We start from the raw sequence: 23,837 nt of genomic DNA, 5'->3' as shown, positions 1-23,837 counted from the left end.
GAGGCAAGCAGCAATCTGATCACAGCATTTATTTATTTATTTATTTATTTATTTATTTAAAATATTCGGGAAATTTTGCAGGTGGTTTTTAAGTGATAAGGAGGAACTGTCCAGAATGCAATGCAAGGTGACTGTTTATTTAATCAGAAAAACAAAGCCTATAATCCTATCATACCCATATTTATTAGTTTCTAAGTACTTTCAGGTTTTGTTTTTTTGATTAAGAGTGGGAAGTGACTCTGAAGGTCTACTAACAACTTCAAGGTGCTATTCTCCTTATTTTCGATAAAACAGCCCCTCAGGTTTTATGACTGTGCTGAACCACTTCAAGGTCATACAGTGAGGAAAGGGGAAGCCAGGCCTGGAACCCAGACTGGTCTAGCTCCAAAGCCTGTGTTCTTTCCACTGCAGCACAATGCCCACCTCTGTGAGGTCTCATTTAATAAATATGAACCTGGAGGACAGAAAAGAATGTGAGGGAGGGCCACAGAAAAAATACAAGGGCAGGTTTCCAAATAATGCCAAGAATCACAAAGACAGAGTGCCTGTTTGTGCTTGGTTTCGTTAGAAAGGAGCACAGAAAAAGACATCAAGCTCAGGCTGGTCGTTACCTCCTCTGATCTGATCGGGGACTGAAGGAACTTCTGGTATGGTAACTGGTAAATCCACTCCTGGGGAACCATCTGGCTGTGCACAAGGAGGGCTCCTTTCAGAAAGACACAATATCAAAAGTCAGCTGAAAAGGCACCTATGGGGACGCTGGGGAAATAGTACACGTGGCAGAGCTGTGGCAGATTCTCTACAAAGGCTTCACTTTTCTGATCCAGATCTCATGTTTGGATGTCGGGATCAGGTAGGAAGGGCTCATTCTACTTCTGGTTTTCCTCTTCAGCCACGGTCAAGCTAGAGAGACCGGCTTGAGTTGGGTCGCTCCCTGCTCCATTAAGTGGTACTAGTTAAGGGAAATGTCTAGCTCCCTGAGAGAGTGGTTTAAATCCTAGTCCAGGCTCCACCATCTGCCATACCATGACAGAACAATGACACACACAGATCAGGAGATAATGAAAAATAATTGCTCTCTGGTTTTAGAATACATTTTTTTCATAATAGTTTAAACTTCCTATTATACTTTGGGTTAACATGAGAATGAGTTTTGCTGCCTTTACCCATGAGTCAATAATGTGGGGAAGGAAACACAACTTTTATTCATCTAAATTCAGACTTTCCTATGGGAAAAAGTCTCTTCCCATGCTGACCAAAAAAAAAAAAAAAGAGAGAGGGAGTCGTTTTCTCCCTATTCCACCTGCGAAGAACAGCCCAGCTGAGGGGGGTGTGGATAGTACCTGGACAGCTGTGGTGGAGGCCCCACCACCTCTGGGATGAGGGGTACTGTGTCCAGAGTCTGTGAGGTCATGAGGATGTCGCTGATGCTCTGCTCCTGCAGCTGGTTCTCCCCTCCAGTGAGTCTCTCCCCAGCCTCAACCCCAGGTTCGCCTTCAGCCCCTCGCTCCAGGCCTGGCTGTGAGAGTGCAGAGCTGTACATGGAGTCGCCCAGGGGGCGACTGGTATCAAAGCACTCAGGCAGGATGATGATGTAATCCTCTGAAGAAGTAGAGGACTGACTCTGAACTTCATCTCTGAGTTCATCCTGCTCTTCCTCTTCCTCCTCCACAACAGCTTCTTTGGCGCTATGGACAACCACCTCCCGCTCATCTCCAAGTGGTCCCTCTTCAGCGGAGGCAAATTTCGCTAAAGGATGAAAGCAATCCATTTTAAGCTATAAACTAAAAGCAACTCTTAGTGCTACCCTTACCTGATAAAGCCTTGTGGGTCATGAGCTACAATCATGAAAGCCAGAGGAGAGGGATGGCCAGAGGGCAGGGTTGCCCGTGAACCACTAATGGCCACATTCTAAGTCTGAAGCCTAGGCAAAGCCAGAAAGAACTGAAGCTCACGAGGTACAGAGAAACACCAAGGCTTCTGAGAAGCACCATGAATCTTAAAGACTAATCAAAACGGATATATTAGCTAAGGGTGCTATAACAAGAGAAAACATTAGGTGGTGAGTACTGCAGGACTGTATGCCTACTTTCCTCCCTTTCTTTGCTAGGTAAGGGATAGTCATGGCAGAAAATCAGCAAAACAAGGATGAGGGAAAAAGAGATACCTATAATCCTATCAGATATAACTACTGTAAACATTTTTTGTTATGCATTTGTACATAAGTCTGGGGGGGAGGGGGAAATGAGTGTGTGTATTTTAAACAGAAGTGAGACAAATCGTATTTAAAAGTATAGGTCTTGGGACGCCTGGGTGGCTCAGTCTATTAGGCGTCTGCCTTGGGCTCAGGTCATGATCCCAGGGTTCTGGGATCGAGTCCCACACTGGGCTCCCTGCTCAGTGGGGAGCCTGCTTCTGCCTCTGCCTGCCGCTCCCCCTGCTTGTGCACGCTCTCTCTCTCCCTGACAAATAAATAAATAAAATCTTTAAAAAAAATAAGTAGAAGTAGAGGTCAAATTTTATTATAATAAGCACCAGAAATTTTCCCATATTATTTTGATGCACTAGAATTTGAAGTTTTGGATAGTTCTTGAAATACATCGTATGGTCTCTACCTATCCAACACCTAGAAGTTTCTATTATAAAGGAAATTAATTACAGCAGAATTTAACCTTGGGAAACTTAGTTTGGTACTCATGCTTCTGCCCACTGTTTCCTGGACTGTGTCCTTGGAGAAAGGACACAACTACAGCTGCCAGTGCAGGTCTCTGCTGAAGAACTCAGTCAACTTACAGGAACACTCCTCAGTGCAGAATTCAGGCAGCAGAAAGCAGCTGCTGTAGTTCTGCCCCTGAGAAAGGGTGAAGCTGGGGCATGGTGGCTGCTTTGCTTCTGAGGCTATAATTACAACGGTCAGGTACAGTGTGTGGAGTTTACAGAAACCACCATGATCCAAATTCTAACAAAGATCACCCAACCGCCACTCTCAGTGACGAAGAGCCCATCTTCCTATTCAGGTTGGGCAGTCACAATTCAAACAGTGCCCTGCTAGCTGGGGGAACTCGGGGACACTCACTGTGCAGGGACTTCTGTCTGCAAGGTGGGTTGTGATCCGGGGCAGCATCCAAGGTAAGGGATCGGATTACAGTCTCACACACGAATTGGGTCCCACTCAGGTCATCTTCTGCTTCCTCCACTGAGGCAATGTTCGGAGCCTTCCTCTTCACTGACACTGTGGGATCTGAACAAAATGAGATGCTACAGAAAACCCACTGAGATGCTAAGGTAAGTGTAGGAGGACGTTTGTGTGAAAATGGTGTAATACGGGAGGGGACAATGCATATACTTGACAAATATTTAACCCCTTACCGGGAAGCACTTTAAATCCCGCCCCTTCGCTCTCTTCCTGTATCTGCCCCAAGCCTGGCTTCTCTATTAAAGGATTGTCATGCGGCAGAGGAGACATGCAGGGAGTCATATCTGGAGAATGAAGACAGAAGAACCATCAACCAAAAAAAAAAAAAAAAAAGCAACACATCATTAATGGTGTCTAGAAGCAACAGCTCACAGGCTTCTTGCCTCCTGCAGGGCTGAAATAAATCTAGGTATGCTTCAAGGTCTGTTGTAAAGAATTTCTCCAGACCATTAGGTGTGGAAGTATTTCAGATCAATGAATGCAAGAAGGGTCACAGTCGTCTGGCCTGAGAAACCATGGCCAAGACACAGAACCAGGAATGTAAAAGAATAAAAGGACATAACATTTAGAGAAAAATGAAAACCGCCCCCCAAAGATTTTAAGTAATCCCTACACCCAACATGAGGCTTGAACTCACAAACCCAAGACCAAGAGCCATACGTTCCACTGAATGAGCCAGCCAGGTGCCTCAAGGGTCCCTTTATGGTGGAGAAGCCTTGCACAAACATGTATTGCTGACTCTGACAGACAACAGGGAAAAGGAGGAAAATGGACCCATGGGTGCAGTTTTAATGTCACGCTGTAGGAGAAATCCTTGCCATGTATTTCCTCGGAATAAGATTCTCACTACCAGGGTCTACGATGTAGCACTTTTGCATCTGTTAATAAAATAAACAACATGGGTTGAATGACATTCTTACCCACAGGAGTATTGTGGGGCACTCTCTCCAATTCTTGGACAATGTTTATATCCAACAGCTCAAAGGACAGCAGGTCCTGAGGACAAAAAGGGCAACGTTAGGCTACTTGCAGTGGATGTTGGAGCCAGGTTTTGTCTGAGGGGCCTTGTAGGCCATTGAGCTCCACACCTTCCTGGACTCTGTTCAAATTCATGCCTCACACCTCAGTCAAGTGAAATCAAGATGAATGAAGTGGGAACTAGACGTCCAAATAACCAAGTGGCAGGAAAGAGAGAAAACGCAGTGGGGGTGAAAGTGAACCCGAAAAGCAGAAACGCAGAGGCAACTAAAGGGAAGCTGTGGGGAAGCCAAAGATTGAGTTCCTGATTCAGGAGAAACATTTAGAGGCCTGCTTCCACAGGCGATCCCCCTGCCACTCAATGCATCTGACTCGATCCAAGTGGGCAGATCTCTAACTCACTGGGCACCGCCTGTGGCTACACCACCTTCTCAACAGGGTAAGGACTCTTCCTCCACTGCCTTCTGTCCCTTGCCCCCCAAAGTGCTCAATCTTCCACCTGGGCAGTCAGAAGGTCCACGGATGGGATATAAAGCTCCCTCTCGCTGGCAACATTTTTTGTCTTCTGTGTGATGCAGGTTCCTGTCCCTTTGGTCTGCTCAGTCGCTTCATCAAGCTGAATTTCTTCTTTAGCCAGAAGAAAAGTTTCCTATACAGACAAACCATTGGGACAAATTTTAGGCCCTCAATTGAACTCAAAAGGAAAACTGACAGTTGCCTGCCTAAAAACCAAAACACTGCTGCATCTTGTTTCGAGATCATCTTAGACTTACGGAAAAGTTGCAAAAACAATACAGTCTGTTCACTTACTATCCCCTTCACCTAGCTTCCTTTAATGATGAGTTAGGTTAACCATAGTAACAACTGTCAAAAGCAGGATGTTAACTTTGGTTAACTAAATCTAAGCAGTAAAATGCTCTAAAAAACAGTGCTCCACCGCCTGGGTGCGGGGGGCGGGGGGGGGAGGTAGAAAGAAAAAGAAAAAAGTGCCCCAGTAATAAAGGGAAGTTGCTTAAAAAAACTGCACCAACTAAAAACAAGGGCAAGACTTCCTTAGTATTTAGGGAACACACGCATGGGATGTTCGGGAGAGAGGAGTGCTAAGGAGCAAAGCCACCAGTCCGGCCGTTCAACAGGCCAGGCAGCTCCGTCTTCCCACGTGCAGCAGAGGCTGGCCAAACTTCATTACAAAGAGATACAAAAGCATTGAGGAATGCCTGCACCAAGATCCTAAGGACATGCAAACAAAGCCCAAGGAATGGGCCCAATGGAAGCATACTGGCCTGTTAGGGGGAGGAGCTACCCTTTCCTGATTTCTGGAGGAACGACCAGCTGTGAGTGGGCTGTTGTAGCGTTAGTCTCCCCTTCCAATGCTCACCTCTTGCTGGCAGGTGAGCTCATTAGCTTTGCTTGAGCGAATCATGCCCTTTTCAATGTTCTCAGGGCTCTCTGTAGAGGAGAAAGGATCCACAATGATACTGCACCAGATCCGAGGCCCAAACTGCTGGCCTTTGTGAGAAAGACGCCAATGGGAAGTGTACGTTCCCTCCAAGGCTGGTGCGATGAACTCCACAGACACAACCCCCACATGGCCGGCCTTCAGGCAGGGAACCAAAACATCCTTCTTTTCTGTAGAAGCCAAAGTTAGGTTTCCCCACATGAACTTGAGCTGAAAACAACAAGGATAAGAGAAAGAAAGCTTGTCAGCTTTCTGTCACTTCAAATCACGTCATCTTCATTCCGTGGGGGGAGAAAATACCTTTGTGTCTCCACTCCATTTGACATTTCCTGTATTTTTCATCCTCCAGTGTTTGATAAACTTGGTTCCTGGTTGAAGGTGAGTCCCATCAGGCAAATTCTCATCCACAAATGCTGCACTGAGGGTCGGCATAACCGGGGCACAGGGCTGCAAAGGAAGCCTGAACAGAAATTCAGACAGTCACTTATGTTGGGTATGATGGCTTCTGAATATCTAACACTGTGGTTCAAGAGGCTGAGAGTGACACAATGTACTGATGCATTTGCCTTAAAAATAATACTAATGGAGGTGCCTGGCTGGCTCAGTCAGTGGAGCATGCGACGACTCTTGATCTAGGAGTTGTAGGTTTGAGCCTGACCTGGGGGTACAGATTACTTATAAAACCTTTAAAAATAATAATACTAATAAAATTTTTGAAAAAACAAGACAGAGGAGCACCTGGGTGGTTCAGTTGGTTGGGCATCCAAGTCTCGATTTCAGCTTGGGTCATCTCGGGGTTGTGGGGTTGAGCCCCGTGTTGAGCTCCATGCTCCATGGGGAGTCTGCTGGAGATTCTCTCCCGCCACCCATCCTCCCACACTCTCACTCTCTCAAAAAAATAATTGATTTTATTTGTTTATTTGAGATAGAGAAAGAGTGTGCGAGTGCACACGAGCAGGTGGGGGAAGGAGGCAAATGGAGAGGGAGAAGCAGACACCTTGCTTAACACAAAGCCCGACGTGGGGCTCAATCCTAGTACCCCAAGATCATGACCTGAGCTCAAGTCAGATGCTTAACTGACTGAGCCACTCAGGTGCCCCATAAATAAATAAATCTTAATAAATAAATAAATAAAAATAAAAAGACAGATTTGGGGCACCTGGCTGGCTCATTTTGTAGAGCACACAACTCTTGATCTCTGGGTTGTTAAGTTTGAGCCCCATGTTGGGTGTAAAGGTTAGTTAAAATAAAATCTTAAACAACACAACAACAATAAACACCACCAAGACAAATCTTACTCCTGAACTGAAAAGCTCTGGTGAGGATAAGCATCCATAAATAAAAGAACTGGAGAGTCAGGCTCTTCAAATCCCAACTGCCTCCACTGAAGAGAGGTCATACCATCCAGTTTGGAACCTTACTGGCTGCTCTAAGAGTCAACAATGACCACCAAACCACCCTTTATGAATGCTAGGATCAGAGAATGGGAAGTTTTAAATTTTTTTAAGATTTATTTGAGTGAGAGAGCGAGCTTGTGTGCATGCTAGGGAGTATGCAGAGAGGGAGAGAGAAACTTCAGCAAACTCCCCACTGAGTTTGGAGGACTGACGCGGGGCTTGATCTCAAGACCCTGAGATCATGACCTGAGCCAAAGTTGGATGCTTAACTTGACTGAGCCACCCAGGCGCACCTAGCATGGGAACTTTTAAGAGTTTGGGTGTTAGGAACTGCCGATAAGTAAGAGAAAACCTGGCTGAAGTTCCAATTTTGGAAGGCTGAACCTCCAGCCTTGGTGCCCGTCCTGGCCCCGGGCTTACATCAGGGTGTTCGATTGCAGCAGGCTCTCAGGCCGGCCCAAAGGGGACCTGGGGCTCTGGAGTCCATGGATGGAACTCCACAGATGAATCTTCCTGTGGAGTTTCAGCTGCTTTTTGAGTTCCTTGACCTCTGCCTTTCGCTGCTTCTTCTCAGCTCGCAACCTTTGCTTCTCTGCTTTAAGAAAATTCTTGTCGACCTGTTTCTGGAGCCTGTGAGGTAACAAATGAAAAGTCTTAAAAAACAAACCTCATAAACAAATCTTGAAGCTATTTTGGGCCACTCGTAGCCTCCATCAGTGCCAGCTTCTAGCTTAACTTTCTTTCTACAGTTCTCATTTCTGTCTCATTAGCTTCGGCTCATCGTCCCCATTGTCACACATCAACTGGAAATGCCCAAGAACTAAGGAGACTGCAGTTCTGTGATTCATGCCCCATCACCACAACCAAGATGCCCATCCGAGAACAAGCCTCCCGTGTACTTATGGTTTTACCTGGCTTGTTCCAGAGCAGCAGGGAGACGAGGGGCAGGGAACCTCGGATGAGAGAACGCTTCAGAAGAACCCACCACAGGTCTCCGCAACTTCAGCAGGATGTGGTTGGAGTCATGGGCATATGGCCCCGATTCACAATCTTCACAGATATTGTAGGATGGGCACAGGCTGTGGGGAAAAGCATGGCAAGTGGGAAGTACCAGAGGTAGTGAGAGAGGAGACCAGACTTCCATACTGGCTATATTCCTAGCTAGGTGGTAACCTGAGCATGTCACCTGGCCATGCCCTGTCTCAAGTTTCCTTATGAATAAAATGAAGGTAACAGCACTTAATATGTATCCATTTCAAAGGAAAATCTATGGGAGAAAACAAGACATGAAGGAATATGGAACAACAGGGAGAAGATAATCCCTGGTGATATAATTTTGTTTTGGGGAACATAACTTTATCTGGCTCTGTCAGTTCAAATGTATATCCAAACACATCAACAATCTGAATAGTTACCTTTTTTTTTTTTTTTAAAGATTTTATTTATTTATTTGACAGAGAGAGACACAGTGAGAGAGGGAACACAAGCAGGGGGAGCTGGAGAGGAGAAGCAGGCTCCCCGCTGAGCAGGGAGCCCGATGCGGGGCTCGATCCCAGGATCCTGGGATCGTGACCTGAGCCGAAGGCAGCCACTTAACGACTGAGCCGCCCAGGTGCCCCTGAATAGTTACCTTTCAAATAGTATTTCTTGTGGGTGACGAATAGCTTGTTTCCAGTCTAGAGCTTCTATCTATGTGTGATGCGCAGAGAGAGAGTACGCCCAATCTCCCTCTACCTCTCCAGAATGCCAGGAAGGCCTGTTCAGAGGTCTTCTAAGAGCTCCGCGTTCCGAGGGGACCGCTCACCTGCACTGGTAGCGCACACCGATGATCCTCCTCTGGCAGCTGCTGCAAGCAATATGCCAGCTGAACTGGTTTTCTGGCAAAAACAGCGTTTCCTCTGAAATGGGCACTGAGACTTCTGATGGACAGGAACCCAAGGATGGGTTCTGGAGGACTAGCTTCTCGTGTAATTTCTGTTCAAGTTTCTCAACTGTTTCTTTAACCACTTGTTCTCTGAACTAGAATACAGAAGATGGGAAAAAAGCCTCAGCTCCAACATTGGAAAAAAGCCTGCAGATATCAAATAGACCAGATACCTTACTGTCTCTGGTATAAGAACATCATAAACAGCTAGTAGCTACTGAATGAATGGACAGAGATGTAGCGAAAGGAGGTCTATTCTTTCCACATGTACACCGGTTCGAAGGGGATACCAAGAAATCGTTTTGATGAGTAAATTTCTAACCTCTTCCTTCTCAAGCATAGAGACTTGTTCCTTTCCCTCATCCTTAGAATGAGGCTCCCTCTTTTTCCGATACATCCCTGTAGAAGTTAGGAGCTTTCTGGACTAGTACTGCTCTAGTTCGGAAATGATTAGCTATTCTCATTCTCCTGCACCAGAGGCAGCAGACATCTGGGTTCAGCTTTCTATTCCTCCCACACTCCACCTGTGCCAACATGGCTGCTAAAACCCACACCAGAGAGAACACTCACTGTCTCCAGGTAGCTTGTGAACCAGTCTGGGGGCTTGTCTTGAGGCTGGTCTGCGTCACGGGGAGCAAGTGGAAACCGCTGCAAGGAAACACAACCGAAGATCTTGGAGGGTGCCTTTTTTTCTTGTTTAAGATAATTATTTTTTCAAAAAGATTTTGATTTTTTTTTTTTTAAAGTAATCGCTACACCTAACATGGGGCTCGAACTCACAACCCTGAGATCCAAGAGTCACATGTTCTACCAACTGAGACAGCCAGGCACCCTTGTTTAGAATCATTTTCCTGAAATGCAATACTTCGAAGTTTCTTTTGTCAGGTAACAGAAATGTATGGTCAAAAAAACCCAATAAAGAGTATGACAAGGTACAAAAGGAAAACAAAGTCTCTATTATCACCCTCTTGCCCCTTCTCCAGAAGTAAGCAGTTACCAGTTTTAGAAAGTCAGGCAGAGATGGTCATAGTAACTCCCAAATCTTTGATGGACAGCTCAAATGTTACATCAGAGACAATGAGACCTAAGGCTAGAAAAACTATGTAGAGACAGGTCCATTCCCTTCATACCTGGGCTGTAGGCCCCTCTGGGGTCTTCATGTCTGATCCTAAGACCCTCACCAGTGACGAATAATGTGCAAGTGGCTTCTTCCCTGCCCTCACGACTGGCCGCTTTTCTGGTACAGCTGGTGGGGGGGCTTCGTGGACTTGCATCTGCAGTTGGTTTCCCTGCTTCACTGCCATCTGAGAGGGTACGTTACGAAATAAAGACATATCACGTGATTCTCCTTTCCCAAATGAAATCTCAAAGACATCTGAACACAAGGGGTATGGTGATTTATGTTGAAAATATTAGAATTTACCTTTATTTTATTAAATCTAATGGCATATACTATGCTAATAGTCATCCTGCTGGTTTTTTTTGCCCAAAGTGTTAACTAGGAATGGTTTTATTATCAAAAACACAAAAGTAGGTTTAGGACGGCACTTTATTAGGTGAGATGTTTTCATTAACTGGGTTACTACTCTTCTGTTGACCTGGTTTTTATGTATGACCCCACTTCTGGGTTTAAAAAATTTTTTATTTATTTATGAGAGAGCGAGCCAGCATGAACAGGGAGGGGGCTGAGGGAGAGAGAGAAACAGACAAACCACTGAGCAGGGAGCGTGATGTGGGGCTTGATCCCAGGACCCTGGGATCATAACCTGAGCTGAAGGCAGATGCTTAACCAACTGAGCCACCCAGGTGCCCCATCCCACTTAGGGATTTTAACCTCAACTTTTCAAAAAAGTCAATCCCAGACTACCAGAACCCAGGAAACTTAAAAGTTATATCCTATAATTAAGCGTTTATTTTTCCATTAAGAATAGTATTTTGGAAAACATCCTTGGGTGGCTACCTCTTTTTGAAGAGCATCTTCTTAAAAATCCTATTTTGAAAACTCTACTTCAGGGAACATTTGAGGTTCCATGAAGGTACTCCAGTGTCCAAGAAGAGATTAGGGGTCAAGTCCATCTGTTTCTAGATCTCCCCACTTGTCACCCAGTGACAAGAACAATTTTTTAATCTATTTTTATATATTAAGACTTAAGCTTCCATTTAAAAATAGCATTCTATGGTCAAAAAGTTTGAAAGGTATTACTTTAAGATCAGGGATCAGCAAATTTTCTTAAAGGGCCACATAATAAATATTTTAGGCGTGCAGGGGCGCCTGGGTGGCTCAGTTGTTCAGTGTCTGCCTCCAGCTCAGGTCATGATCTGAGGGTCCTGGGATCGAGCCCTGCATCGGGCTCCCTGCTCTGCGGGAAGCCTGCCTTTCCCTCTCCCACTCCCCGTGCTTGTGTTCCCTCTCTTGCTGTCTCTGTCAAAAAAATAAAATCTTAAAAAAAAAAAAATTTTTTTTTAGGCTTGCAGGCCATACAGTTTCTTCTCAAGTCTGCACAAAAGCAGCCACAAACAATATGTAATAGGAATGGCTGGGTTCCAATAAAACTTTATTTATAAAAACATATGCCCAGCCCACTGGCTAGTTTGCCAGCCCCTATTCTAGACCATAAACCAAGAAGCTGGTAGTAAAATGTATCTATATAGTCTGTGGAAAAAAACTGCTCAAGAAAGGACTATAATGAAATGTGTCAAAATATAAACATGGGATCTTATTATAGCAAGTACTATGTAAAAATGTATATAAAAAGTCTTGCTTCTTGAGACAGGGCAGGCTTAAACAATATCTAGACTCCCGAGGTCTGAGATTTCTTTCTTTCTTTTTTTTTTTAAAGATTTTAGTTGAGGGGCGCCTGGGTGGCTCAGTCGTTAAGCATCTGCCTTCGGCTCAGGTCATGATCCCAGGGTCCTGGGATCGAGCCCCGCATCGGGCTCCCTGCTCGGCGGGAAGCCTGCTTCTCCCTCTCCCACTCCCCCTGCTTGTGTTCCCTCTCTTGCTGTGTCTCTCTCTGTCAAATAAATAAAATCTTAAAAAAAAAAAAAAAAGATTTTAGTTGAGAGAGAGTGCGCGAGCGTGTGCACTGGAGCACAAGTGTGTGTGTGGGGGGAGGAGCAGAGGGAGAGGACAAGCAGGCACCCTGCTCCGCAGCCATCAATGCGGGGCTCGATACCAGCACCCTGAGATTATGAGCTGAGCCGAAGGCAGAAACTAAACCGACTGAACCACCCAGGCATCCCCCGAAGTCTGAGATTTCTGACTAAACAGGTAAACAGTGATTATGGGAAAAACAGAAGAGTTTTGAAGCCCACAGACCTTTTTGGAGTGAAATTACTGTAGCTTCTGAGAATAGGGAAAGAGAAAAGCCAGGAGTTGGTAAAGGGTGAAAGGGTGCGGGGGACAGCATGTTACAACAGCTTAAAAGCAAAAAGGAAATGGGGCAGCTAGGTGGCTCAGTCAGTTAAGCATCCGACTCTTGATTTTGGTTGGCTCAGGTTGTGATCTCGGGGTCATGAGATCGAGCCCCAAGTTGGGCTCCACGCTGCATGGGGAGCCTGCTTAAGATTCTCTCTCTCAGGGCGCCTGAGTGGCTCAGATGGTTAAGCGTCTGCCTTCGGCTCAGGTCATGATCCCAGGGTCTTGGGATCGAGCCCCACATCGGGCTCCTGGCTCAGCGGGGAGCCTGCTTCTCCCTCTCCCTCTGCCTCTCTGCTCATGCTGTCTGTCTCAAATGAATAAAATCTTAAAAAAAAAAAAAAAAATTCTCCCTCTGCCCCACCCCATCGTTCCCCATGCACTCTCTCAAAAAAAAAAAAAAAAGGCAAAGAGGAAATAGGAAGACCACATGAAAACTGGGAAGAAGGAAATTGTGAAGCATGAGATTACTCAGAGATGAGTATCTCAACTAAGAGAAACCAGGGTGGGGCCCGAATGTCCAAAACCAAGAGACAGCTGGTGAATAAGAATTTCTGAATAAAAACCAAGAAGACTGGCTAAACTGTTGAATCCAGTGGCACCCACAATGGCGATTTCGACCAGGCAAGAGAAAGGGTTAAACCAGCTCCCAATTTAAAACAATCTTGCCTTGGGGCACCTGGATGGCTCAGTTAAGCATCAGACTTTTGATCTCAATTCAGGTCTTGATCTCAGGATTTTGAGTTCAGGCCCCACCTTGGGCTCCACAATGGGCGCTCCATGATGGAGCCTACTTAAAAAAAGAGAATCTTGGGGCGCCTGGGTGGCTTAGTTGTTAAGCATCTGCCTTTGGCTCAGGTCATGATCCCGGGGTCCTGGGATCGAGCCCTGCATCAGGCTCCCTGCTCAGCGGGAAGCCTGCTTCTCCCTCTCCCACTCCCCCTGCTTGTGTTCCCTCTCTCCCTGTCTCTCTCTCTCTCAAATAAATAAATAAAATCTTAAAAAAAAAAAAAAAAAAAAGAGAATCTTCCCTTTCCCTCCCTAGACCAAAAGTGATTGTGGAAAAGAGTTTAGTCGTGGATTAGAAGTTCATAAAGGATAGTCAAACTTTAAAGAAAAAATCTTAATTACAAAAGTGGTAATGAAGGGACAGCTGGGCACACCTTAAAGAAGTGACCTTGAGGAATGCTCTAAATCATTACTGACAAACAAGAGGTGAACTCAATAGTTTGTACCTTAAATTCTCCTGCATTATCCTGTAACATTCTATAGGAAACAAGGTAAAGGAAGACGAAAAGTGTGGACCAGAAAGCATCATTTCAGTTATTATTTTTTTAAGTAGGCTCCACATCCAGCGTGGAGCCCAGTGAGGGGCCTGAACCCATGGCCCTGAGATCAAGACCTGAGCTGAGATCAAGAGTCAGACGCTCAACCGAATGAGTCACCCAGGAGCCCCTCTTTGTATTTTTAAATGCTACAATGGTTATACCAAGACCAAAAATGAGAGGAAACAATAACTAGAAAAGAATCTTTATATCAGGAGCTGCCTGGCTGAGTGGTAAGCCCTACTCATCATACTCTCTCTAAAAATCTGTTCTGCTGGATGCCTGGGTGGCTCAGTTGGTTAAGCATCTGCCTTTGGCTCAGGTCATGATCCCAGGGTCCTAGGATCGAGTCCCATATCAGGCTCCTTGCTCAGCAGGGGGCCTGCTTCTTCCTCTGTCTCCTGCTCCCCCTGGTTGTGCTTTCTCTCTCTCTCTCTGACAAATAAATTAATAAAATCTTAAAAAAGAAATAAAAATCTGTTCTGCTGTGTTTCATTAATGTCTGCCCATGGCTACTGGAATTCAGGTTCTAGTTTTAATAAATTTTTTAAAAAAGATTTTATTTATTTATTTGTTTGTTTGCAAGAGAGGGAGAAAGCACAAGCAGGGGGAGGCGCAGAGGGAGAAGCAGGCTCCCCACTGAGCAGGGAGCCCGATGCAGAGCCTGATCCCAGGACCCTGGGATCATGACCTGAGCCGATGGCAGCTGCCTAACCAACTGAGCCACCCAGGCACACCTAGTCAGTAAATAGTTTTAAAATTATTTGAAAATAAGATGAAATGATCAATGATCATTACCTTAAGTGCTTCTTCATACTCTCCTAAAAAGACAAAGAACATATACTGTGATATTTCTTCACCAGCCCAAAGATTCTATTTAAGTACAGCCAATCCTTACTTTTAAGGATTTTTTGCTTACAATCCTTATACATGAACAGCTGCTACCTTTTTGCTGACAAACTCCCTTCCGATCCCATTGTAAATAGAAACTACTTGTAGATTAGTTCTCTCTCTTAAATTCCCCTCTTTCTGCTACTGGAGCCTTCCAGCTACTGAAACCTCAACCCAGCAGCCTCATACTAGGTTTAGGGAAGCTCAGGACTCATGAGAGTTCATGCATATTGTTAATACAGGCAGGCCTCCAACATACTGCAGGTTTGGTTCCAGACCACTACAAAAGTGAATATCGCAAAAAAGCAAGTCAAATGAATTTTTCTGTTTTCCAGTGAATATAAAAATTATGTTTATACTATCTGCAATCTATTAGGTGTGTAATAGCATTATGCCTAGAAAAAAAAAGGTACATACCTTAATTTAAAAAAATACTTTATTGCTAAAAAATGCTAACCATCATCTGGGTGTTTAGCAAGTCGTAATTACTGATCACAGATCATTATAATATATATAGTAACAACGAAAAAGTTCGAAATATTGAGAGAATTGTCAAAATGCGACACAGAGTGAGCAAATGCTGTTGGAAAAAGTGATGCAGGGTTGCCATAAACCTTCAATTTGTAAAGAAAAAAAAAAATTAGAGCTGGTTAAAATAAGCTTTGGGGGGGGCTAGCCTGGGAGCCTATTCTTCAAATAGAACATTGTTCCTGTGGGAAAAGGTGCTCCAAGCTCTGAACAATCAACCATCTTATAATTAAATTCTGGAATACCACTTTATATGTTTGTAAGTTGACAGTAATATATATACCAAGTCAGGGACAAAGGCAACACCAGGAGAACAGAGTTGTATGTGTTGAACTGGGAGGCATATTTTCAGAAGATTACCATCTTAAATATAAGAGAACCTTCCATTAAAGCTGTCCTAGGGTCCAATCAAACGCACTAATCTACATACAAAAAACTGCTACAAAATAAAAATCTGCTATGTATCTAATGCCGATGGCTGAGTGAATCAGGTGTCAATTTACTGCATACTAAATTCCACTCTAAAATAAATATTGCAGCAAGATCTGAGTGGAAGTGGAAGTGTATACACTCATGAACAGACTAAAGCTTTTAAATATGGCTGAACAGGTTCTCTCAGGAACTCACCTTGACTATTGATGGATACCTGTAAAAGGACAAAAACAACAGTGAATATAAACTTCCTGTCAGTTGAACATTTTTGTTACTAGGACCAGCCTCACAGATAAGATGCACAATCTCAGACTGGGGGTCAGCTTTTCCATTATCATGAACTAATTGTGAATAATAAATTAAGGACTTTTATTGCTTAACTCCTGTATCCTCCTTATATTTCAGGTACATTAAGAGACAACATAATACAGTGGTTAAGAGCCTGGGCTCTGGAGCCAGAAGGTAGGGAATGAACCGCTACTCTACTATTTCCAAGCTTTTGTGCTTCTGGGCAAGTTACTTAGCCTCTCTGGGCCTCAGTTCCCTTATGGGTAAAAGATAGATAATAACATAACACCTAATACATAGTAGTGTTGTTAGTCTGACATGTAACCACTCGATAAAGGTTTGCCATTATTTTTATTATTAAAAACTAAATGGCAGCTTGTAAGATATTTGAACTGTATCACTATATAGTTTTAAAAGTTATCTCTCAAGTTTCCTTCTTCAATGTTGCTTCCTTATTTCTTAACTCCATCTCAGATGCCGCCGTCAGCTCAGGACATGCAATTATCAAGTACATTTAAACCACTACACAATGAAAAAAACACTAGTCTGAACTTTTCAATCCACCATCACTCTTGAGAAATAAGATCCCTATTCTGGATACCTGGCCATGGGTATCGTCATATACTTTACCTCTTCATTTTCCTCATCCAGGTATTTTATTTGAATAGTGGTCAGATCAAATGAAACTTTTACCTGCAAATGAAATGTACATGCTATATGATCAAGATATCAAAAAGGTGGGTTGTAACAGAAACCCAGAAGTCATAAAAGAAAGGATGGGCATATTTCATTATGTAAAAATCAAACATTTAAATGGCATAAAAGAAAAAAACCATGAACAAAGTCAAAAGACAAAGAATAGTGGGGGGGTATTTACAACTCATAACAAAGGGTTATTATCTGCAATACACAAAGACCATCTGCAAAACTGCTAATTGTTAAGATTAACACAACCCAGGTAAAAGGGGGCAAAAATGTATAGAGATTTCATACAAGAGAAACAGTTGTGCCCAACAAATATATGAAAAGATGTTCAACCTTAATGGTAGTCAGAACAATGTAAATTTAAGCAATGAGATGTCATCTCAACAGAATGGTGAAAAAAGTTTAAAGCCATAATTTCCAATGTTGTCAAAAATCCAGGGCATTGTCATACATTTCTTTTATTTTTTAAAGATTCTATTTGAGAGACAAACGGCACAAGCAGGGGTAGCAGCAGGCAGAGGGAGAAGCAGGTTCCCTATTGAGCAAGGAGCCTGATGTGGGACTTGATCCGAGGACCCTGGGATCATGACCTAAGGGTAAGGCAGGAGCTCTAAAGCCAGGTGCCCCTTGTCATACATTTCTATGAGGTGCTACAATTGTTCTGCAAAGCACCTGGCAGTATCTATTAAAATTTAAAATTACAGGCATTGTGACCCATTAATCTCTCTTTGGGAAACTATCCTACAGAACAGTGCATAAATTATAAAGACAAAGAGATCTCTCCCGTAGTTTATTATACAATGGTAAAAAGCAAAACAACAACAACAAAAAAACCCTTTTTTTGAGGTCACTGAGTAAGTGAAATAACAACAATGAACTCATAGATACAGACAACACATTGGTGGTTGCCAGAGGCGGGGGTGGGAGGTGGATGAAATGGGTGAAGGTGGTCAAAGGTACAAACTTCAGTTATAAAACAAATCCTGGGGATGTAATGTACAGCATGGTAAATACAGTTAATAATACTGTGCTGTATATCTGAAAATTGCTAAGAGAGTAGATCTTAAAAGTTCTCATTACAAGAAAAAAATTGTAACTATGTGTGGTGACAGATGTTAGCTAGACTCATTGTGATCATTTTGCAATCTATACGAATAGAACTGTTATGCTGTACACCTGAAACCTATATGTTACAGGGCAATTATACCTCAATTAAAAAAAAACTAGATACGGGCGCCTGGGTGGCTCAGATGGTTGAGCGTCTGCCTTCGGCTCAGGTCATGATCTCAGGGTCCTGGATCGAGTCCCGCATCGGGCTCCCTGCTCCTTGGGAGCCTGCTTCTCCCTCTGCCTTTCTCTCTCGCTCTGTCTCTCATGAATTAAAAAAAAAAAAAACCAAAAAAAAACAAACAAAAACTAGATACAATCCTTTAGTAAGAAATGGTTAAATTATGGTAGGACAATATCAAAATATTGTAGACAATCCATAGCTTTAAAAAGGATGAGCTCAGATCCTTATCTATTGATCGAGAACTCTCTGTAATATACTGTTGGGGAAAAAGAGCACACTGCAGAATTATGTTTATAGTATGATCCTAGGACGAAATCTGTATGAACATGGAAAATGTGGATAAGTATATACAGTGCTGTTAACACTGGTTACCCCAAAGAGGTGGGAATAGTGGATGGAAGGAGGAAGGAGTAGAAAGATAGTAACTTTTTCTTTATATATATTTGGATTGTTTCACTTCTTATAATGGGCACGTATTACCCTTATATAATTTAAAATTTACAATAAAGAAAAAAGTTCAACTCATTTAACTACTAGAAAAAGAACACTAACTGTGTTTAATTTTCAGATCATTTGACAAACAGACCCAACTTTCTGGATAACCACCTGTTTAGAACAGTATAAAGAAATTGCTGGAAGACAGAGAACTAGATCAGATCATCTTGTGAAGTCTCCCCACCTTTTTTTTTTTCCTTTTTAGTTATCATTCCACATAACCAAATAAAAGCAGGTTTTTACCAGAGTTTCGTTGGATAAACACAGTTGTGTAGGAAGTAAAACATTCACCACTGCAAACCAAACAAAAACAGAAGAGTACAAAGGGCAAACCAAGAGGAAGAAAGGCACTGACAACAACACAAGAACAGATGAGTAGTTAAGCACCTGTGGGAGTTTTTCTGCTCAACTTTTTTTTTTGTAAGTAGGATCCAGGCCCAGTGTGGAGCCCAATGCAGGGCTCGAACTCACTACTCTGAGATCAAAACCTAAGCTGAGATCAGGAGTCAGATGCTTAACCAGCTGAGCCACCCAGGTACCCCACTGCACAACTTTTAGATACTCAACCTCTGACCTAGGAATAAAAACGATTAGCTTGCAAAACATAGGTTATATCCTTGGTGGTTCACAAACCACAGGAACATATCTGCTCTCAGGCAGAACATTTAGCTGGGGCCTGGTTAGGGTGAGGCCCACACCAATTCATTCCTCATGCTGTTTCTAAAATAAACAGTTTTTAAAAGTCCTAGCTGCAAATTAAATAATTTGTTTGTACCCTGGGGGGGGGGTGGTGATGGTGGTGCACATCTATATGAATACTGAACCCCTGTCAAAGGTAATTTTCCAAAAGGCCTAAAAAAGGCAAATATGACAGCTATGAAACAACACAGCTAAAAATAGCTACCTTTGAAAAAATTACGCTTAAAGGATGGAGAAAAAAGTAACACTCACCATAGCTTCGACGTCAGCCCAAGTTGTATTTTCTGGATCGGAAACCAGAAAGCTTTGAGTTTCATTTTTAAAAGTCACATTTAGAGTAACCTGTGGTTCCATGCTGTGGGGCTAGAGTTGAGAGGATGGGGGAGAGAGAACACACATTAGAGCCAGTTCTAGAAACTGCATAAACAGGCATTCAACAATAGCTTGTGAAGACCTAATACAGGCTAGGCTAGGAAGATACCTCAGTGAATACAACAGTGTCTCTGCTCTTTTGCTATCTATCTGTTTAAAAGATTTTATTTATTTACCAGAGAGAGAGAGAGCATGAGCAGGAGGGAGAGGGAGAAGCAGAATCCCCACTGAGTGGGGAGCCCGATGTGGGGCTCAATCCCAGGACCCTGAGATCATGACCTGAGCCAAAGGCAGACGCTTAACCGACTGAGCCACCCAGGCACCCTCTTCTCCTATTTATAACCTGGTGGGTGGCTTAAAACAAACTCACTGTTTTGTTTTTTATTTTGTACTATTTTTTTATTATGTTAATCACCATACATTACATTAGTTTTTGATGTAGTGTTCCAGGATTCATTGTTTGCGTATAACACCCAGTGCTCCATTCAGTACATGCCCTCTTGAATACCCATCATTAGGCTAACCCATCCCCCCACCCCCTCCCTTCTAGAACCCTCAGTTTGTTTCTCAGTGTCCATAGTCTCTCATGGTTCGTCTCCCCCTCCGATTTCCCCCCCTTCATTTTTCCCTTCCTGCTATCTTTTTTTTTAACATGTAATTTTGTTTTTTAAAGATTTTTATTTATTTATTTACTTGAGAGAAAAACAGAACAAGAGAGTGTGTGGGCGGGGGGGCAGGGTGGGAGGAACAGAAGGAGAGAGACAAGCAGCGGACTCTTGTGCTGAGCACAGAGCCTGATGCGGGGCTTGATCCCAGGAGCCCGAGATCACGATCCAAGCCAAAACCAAGAGTCAGATGCTCGACCAACTGAGCCACCCAGGAGCCCCTTTGTGTGTGTGTTTTTTTAAAGATTTATTTATTTTAGAGAGAGAGTGCACACAAGCAGGCAAGAGGCAGAGGAAGAGAAGCAGACTCCCCGCTGAGCGTGGAGCCCCACCAATCCCACGACCCCAAGACCATGACCTTAGCTGAAATCAAGAGTCAGAGGCCCACCCAGGTACCCCCAAATCTCACTGTTAAATGCTTGAGACAGTGTAAATTTTGGCCACACCCACAGAAATCATCTAACATTTGTAAAATTCTTGTGGATTTTATGGAACTTTATATGATTAGTTAATTCAATAGATACTACTGAATATCTACTAGTAGCAGGACAGAAAAATAAGACCCACTGATCTCTAACCTCAGGGAATTTACATTCTCATAACTTGAAAGTGACATTCTACATTTTTTTCTTGGAAAAGCAGCCTTTTCCTAAATTTGAGCAACCCAGGTTCTCTGTTAGATCAGTTTTAACAATTTAGAGGACAAAATACTAGCCAAGAAACTACACAGGGGTAGCAGTCAACACCTTTCATTCAAGTTCATGTGATTTTTTTTTTTTTAGTAGTTTTACTTTTCTCTTTTATGGAGAATTTCATACATAAAAGTAGAGAGTGATGGACGTATAATTAGAATAGAAAACTCAAGGCTACCCTCATTTCATCTATACTTCTGTATTGCCCCACCCAATTCCCCCTATATGGATTGACAGTAGTCAACTGTTTTAACCCAACTATAGTAATCTAATTAAAAAAAAAAACTATTATGGGAAAATGTAAACATATACAAAAGAGAAGGATTAATATACAATGAACCCCTAAGGACCCATCAGCTATCTTCCATAATTATCATCAACACAGGACTAATCTTATTATAGCAATACCTGTTCCCTATTGGATTATTCTGACAGACAGCCATTACTTCGTGCATAAAATTGAGCATGTAACTCTTAAAAAAAAAAAAAGGCTTTTTGAAAACCATAATACTATTATCATGTCTAAGAAGTTAACAATTCTGTAATTGAATGTCTTCTCTGGTCAGTTTTTGTTTGTTTTTTTTTTTTCTTTAAAAATTCTATTTTTAAGTGGTCTCTACAGCCAACATGGGGCTTGAACCTAAAACCCCAAGACCAAGAGTTGCACATTCTACCAACTGAGCTGGCAAGGCACCCCTCTGGTCAGTTGTTTTTAATTAAGGATTTTATTTACCGATGAGTTGTTAGATTGGTTTGTTCTTAGGACTTTATGAAAAAAGTTTGTTAAAATCTAAACCTAAGTTATAATGAAAAAGGTCATCTTTTTTTTTTTTTTTTAAGATTTTATTTAGTTATTTATTTGACAGAGAGAGAGAGACAACGAGAGAGGGAACACAAGCAGGGGGAGTGGGAAAGGGAGAAGCAGGCTTCCTGCCAAGCAGGGAACCCCATGCAGGGCTCGATCCCAGGACCCCAGGATCATGACCTGAGCCGAAGGCAGACGCTTAACGACTGAGCCACCCAGGCGCCCCGAAAAAGGTCATCTTTTAAACATATTCATCAACAAATCTTTAAGAAATCTCTTCAAAGAACCAGATTCTGCCCTACGCACAGGAGGTAGGAGATGAAAAAGACTAAGTCTCAGGAGTTTGCAGCGTATCAGGGGAGGGAGCAAAAGGATTGAGGAGAGCTGGGCTCCAGACACAGCTCTGACACATTACTAGCCACGTAACGGTGAGCAAGTCATTTAACCCCTAAGCTTCAGCTCCTTAATTTGAAAATAGGTCAAATAAAAATGCGTGTGCAAGTTCTCTGAAAACGTTACTCAAATATAAAAATGATTACAACAAGTTAGTCTTTAGAAGCCAAAATGCACTGCCCTGTGAAACAATACAATTGAGGCTGTCATTAAAAAGGACCTTGAACTCTGAGGATCAGGGATTTTTTAATCCCAAAACAATTACCCTCCAATTTTTTCCATTCTTCGTCTTTACCTAGAGCCAAGTTCACTACCAAAAAAATACCAGTTTCTAGCACCAATCTGCCGACATCTAGTATTCATTTATATGGAATGCAATTCCTGGGGTCCTTAACATTTGGACAGAATTCCTGTCAACTCCCCAGATTCTTGGGCAAAAAATATCAGGGAAATGAAGTAACTGATTCAGTCAGCCAAAAAGTGGGTATTTTGAAACACATTCTCACTTTTCAATTTCCGAGAAACTGGGAACTTCCACACTTTTGAGACTCCAGAAGGAAACTAATCTAACTCCCCTTTTCTCAAATTACACAATTATAGTTACTTTGGAGCTTATCCAGCTGGTAGGCTGATGAGAGAAAACAGGAAGTGGGGGGATTCTAGCTAAGCTGGATCAAATCCAGGTCTTCATAAAGAATTGCCTATTTCTGTTTGGCTTTTATGTGAAAATTCTTTCAGCAAAAGCATTAATCTTGAACGTGTGGAAATACCAAAGCTATAGTTAGCACCATCTGTCCTTGTAGGTTTAAAGTCAGTAAAGTCAGATGGCTGGGGCCTAGGCCTTCAGCTTTCAAAACCGGCATTATTATAAGTTCACGCCACTGGCTCACCTCTGCTTGGCACAAATCAGTTTTTCCTCCACGTCAGTTTTTTCAGGAATACCAAAAATCCCATTAATGAAGCAGACCTGGAAACCTGAGCTTTGATTACTGTCTCCGACAAAGGCCTGACAAGCTATCCGGGGGTTAAAATGTGTGACCTATAGCTGGGTGTTTGACAAAAAGGAAACACGGTGTCTTTCCAATACCAGAGGTCGCTGACCAAGGAGACCTCTTATGAGGTTCTCAACAAGCGGAGAGGGATGGGGTTGGGAGGCTGTGTGGGCAGTGTCCTTTTTTTTCCCTTGCAGACTTTATCCTAGTCTTCCAGTTATCGTTTCCTAGCACTCCACGTCCCCAAGACAGTGTCACCACCCTTTGAGGATTCTCTCTCGTTTTCTCTGCCTAGGCCCCCTTTCTGCCAGGGAGTCTTGGCCTTCCATCAGCAGATGCCGACGTTCTAAGCCACGGACCCTCCATCGGTCTGGCAATATCCGCCCCCTCGGCCGCTCGACCCGAACGGCTCCCTCATACGGCCACTAACAAGACTGGCTGCCCCCCAAACACGAAAAAAGTAGCCCCTCTTTTTTGCAGGATCCCTTCCTTAAACTTCCCCTAGCCCTCTTAGTGGCGATGTGCTCCCACCCGTCCGTAACCGCAGCTGCTTCCTTACCAGCTCCCCGCCCCCGGGGGGCGCCTGTCGGAGGCCAGCGCAAGAAGCGTTCCCTGCCAGCTCCGCTGCTATCCCTGCAGGGTGAGTCTAACATGGCGGATAGAAATAGAGCCTAGTCCCCAGTTTCTGAGTTTCCGACAAGGTGATTGGCTCTTACCAGTTGTCCCTCAAAACCACCATCCCACTGATTGGTCAATCATGCGGGGCAGGGGCGGGGCAGGAGCTGCCAAAACACCACCACAATAACAAACACTGAGGCAGAGGGGCGGAACTACGAGTGCGCAGTCGTGGGCCAAAGTCCATTTCCCCTTCCCAGGTAAATTCGGCGCCCTC

At 43.4% G+C, this 23,837-nt stretch overlaps 1 protein-coding gene across 4 annotated transcripts in view; it reads right to left on the bottom strand.

Moving 5' to 3' along the window:
- NBR1 (NBR1 autophagy cargo receptor) overlaps positions 1–23,837 on the bottom strand; it is a 29,753-nt gene that overhangs the window by 5,638 nt on the left and 278 nt on the right. Inside the window, exons 1-18 of one of the 4 annotated variants that reach the window (XM_035027211.1) lie at positions 23,505–23,613; positions 19,279–19,389; positions 16,467–16,529; positions 15,744–15,762; positions 14,496–14,518; positions 10,085–10,258; positions 9,525–9,602; positions 8,835–9,049; positions 7,942–8,109; positions 7,451–7,660; positions 5,934–6,093; positions 5,553–5,843; positions 4,674–4,823; positions 4,117–4,192; positions 3,370–3,480; positions 3,077–3,241; positions 1,344–1,749; positions 612–706 (exon numbers count right to left, since the gene is read on the bottom strand). In XM_035027211.1, the coding sequence (XP_034883102.1) occupies positions 612–706; positions 1,344–1,749; positions 3,077–3,241; positions 3,370–3,480; positions 4,117–4,192; positions 4,674–4,823; positions 5,553–5,843; positions 5,934–6,093; positions 7,451–7,660; positions 7,942–8,109; positions 8,835–9,049; positions 9,525–9,602; positions 10,085–10,258; positions 14,496–14,518; positions 15,744–15,762; positions 16,467–16,529; positions 19,279–19,380 (2,506 nt within the window). In that variant the 5' untranslated portion in view covers positions 19,381–19,389; positions 23,505–23,613. Of the gene's footprint in view, positions 1–611; positions 707–1,343; positions 1,750–3,076; positions 3,242–3,369; positions 3,481–4,116; positions 4,193–4,673; positions 4,824–5,552; positions 5,844–5,933; positions 6,094–7,450; positions 7,661–7,941; positions 8,110–8,834; positions 9,050–9,524; positions 9,603–10,084; positions 10,259–14,495; positions 14,519–15,743; positions 15,763–16,466; positions 16,530–19,278; positions 19,390–23,504; positions 23,614–23,837 lie in introns of those variants that run through there. The other 3 variants (XM_035027212.1, XM_035027213.1, XM_035027214.1) reach the window with 3 other exon arrangements.

This window comes from Mirounga leonina, unplaced genomic scaffold (assembly GCF_011800145.1).
Source record: "Mirounga leonina isolate KUSES-001 unplaced genomic scaffold, KU_Mleo_1.0 Mir_200, whole genome shotgun sequence".
In the NCBI taxonomy this organism is placed as follows: domain Eukaryota; kingdom Metazoa; phylum Chordata; class Mammalia; order Carnivora; family Phocidae; genus Mirounga; species Mirounga leonina.
This window is presented reverse-complemented; position numbering and strand designations above follow the sequence as displayed.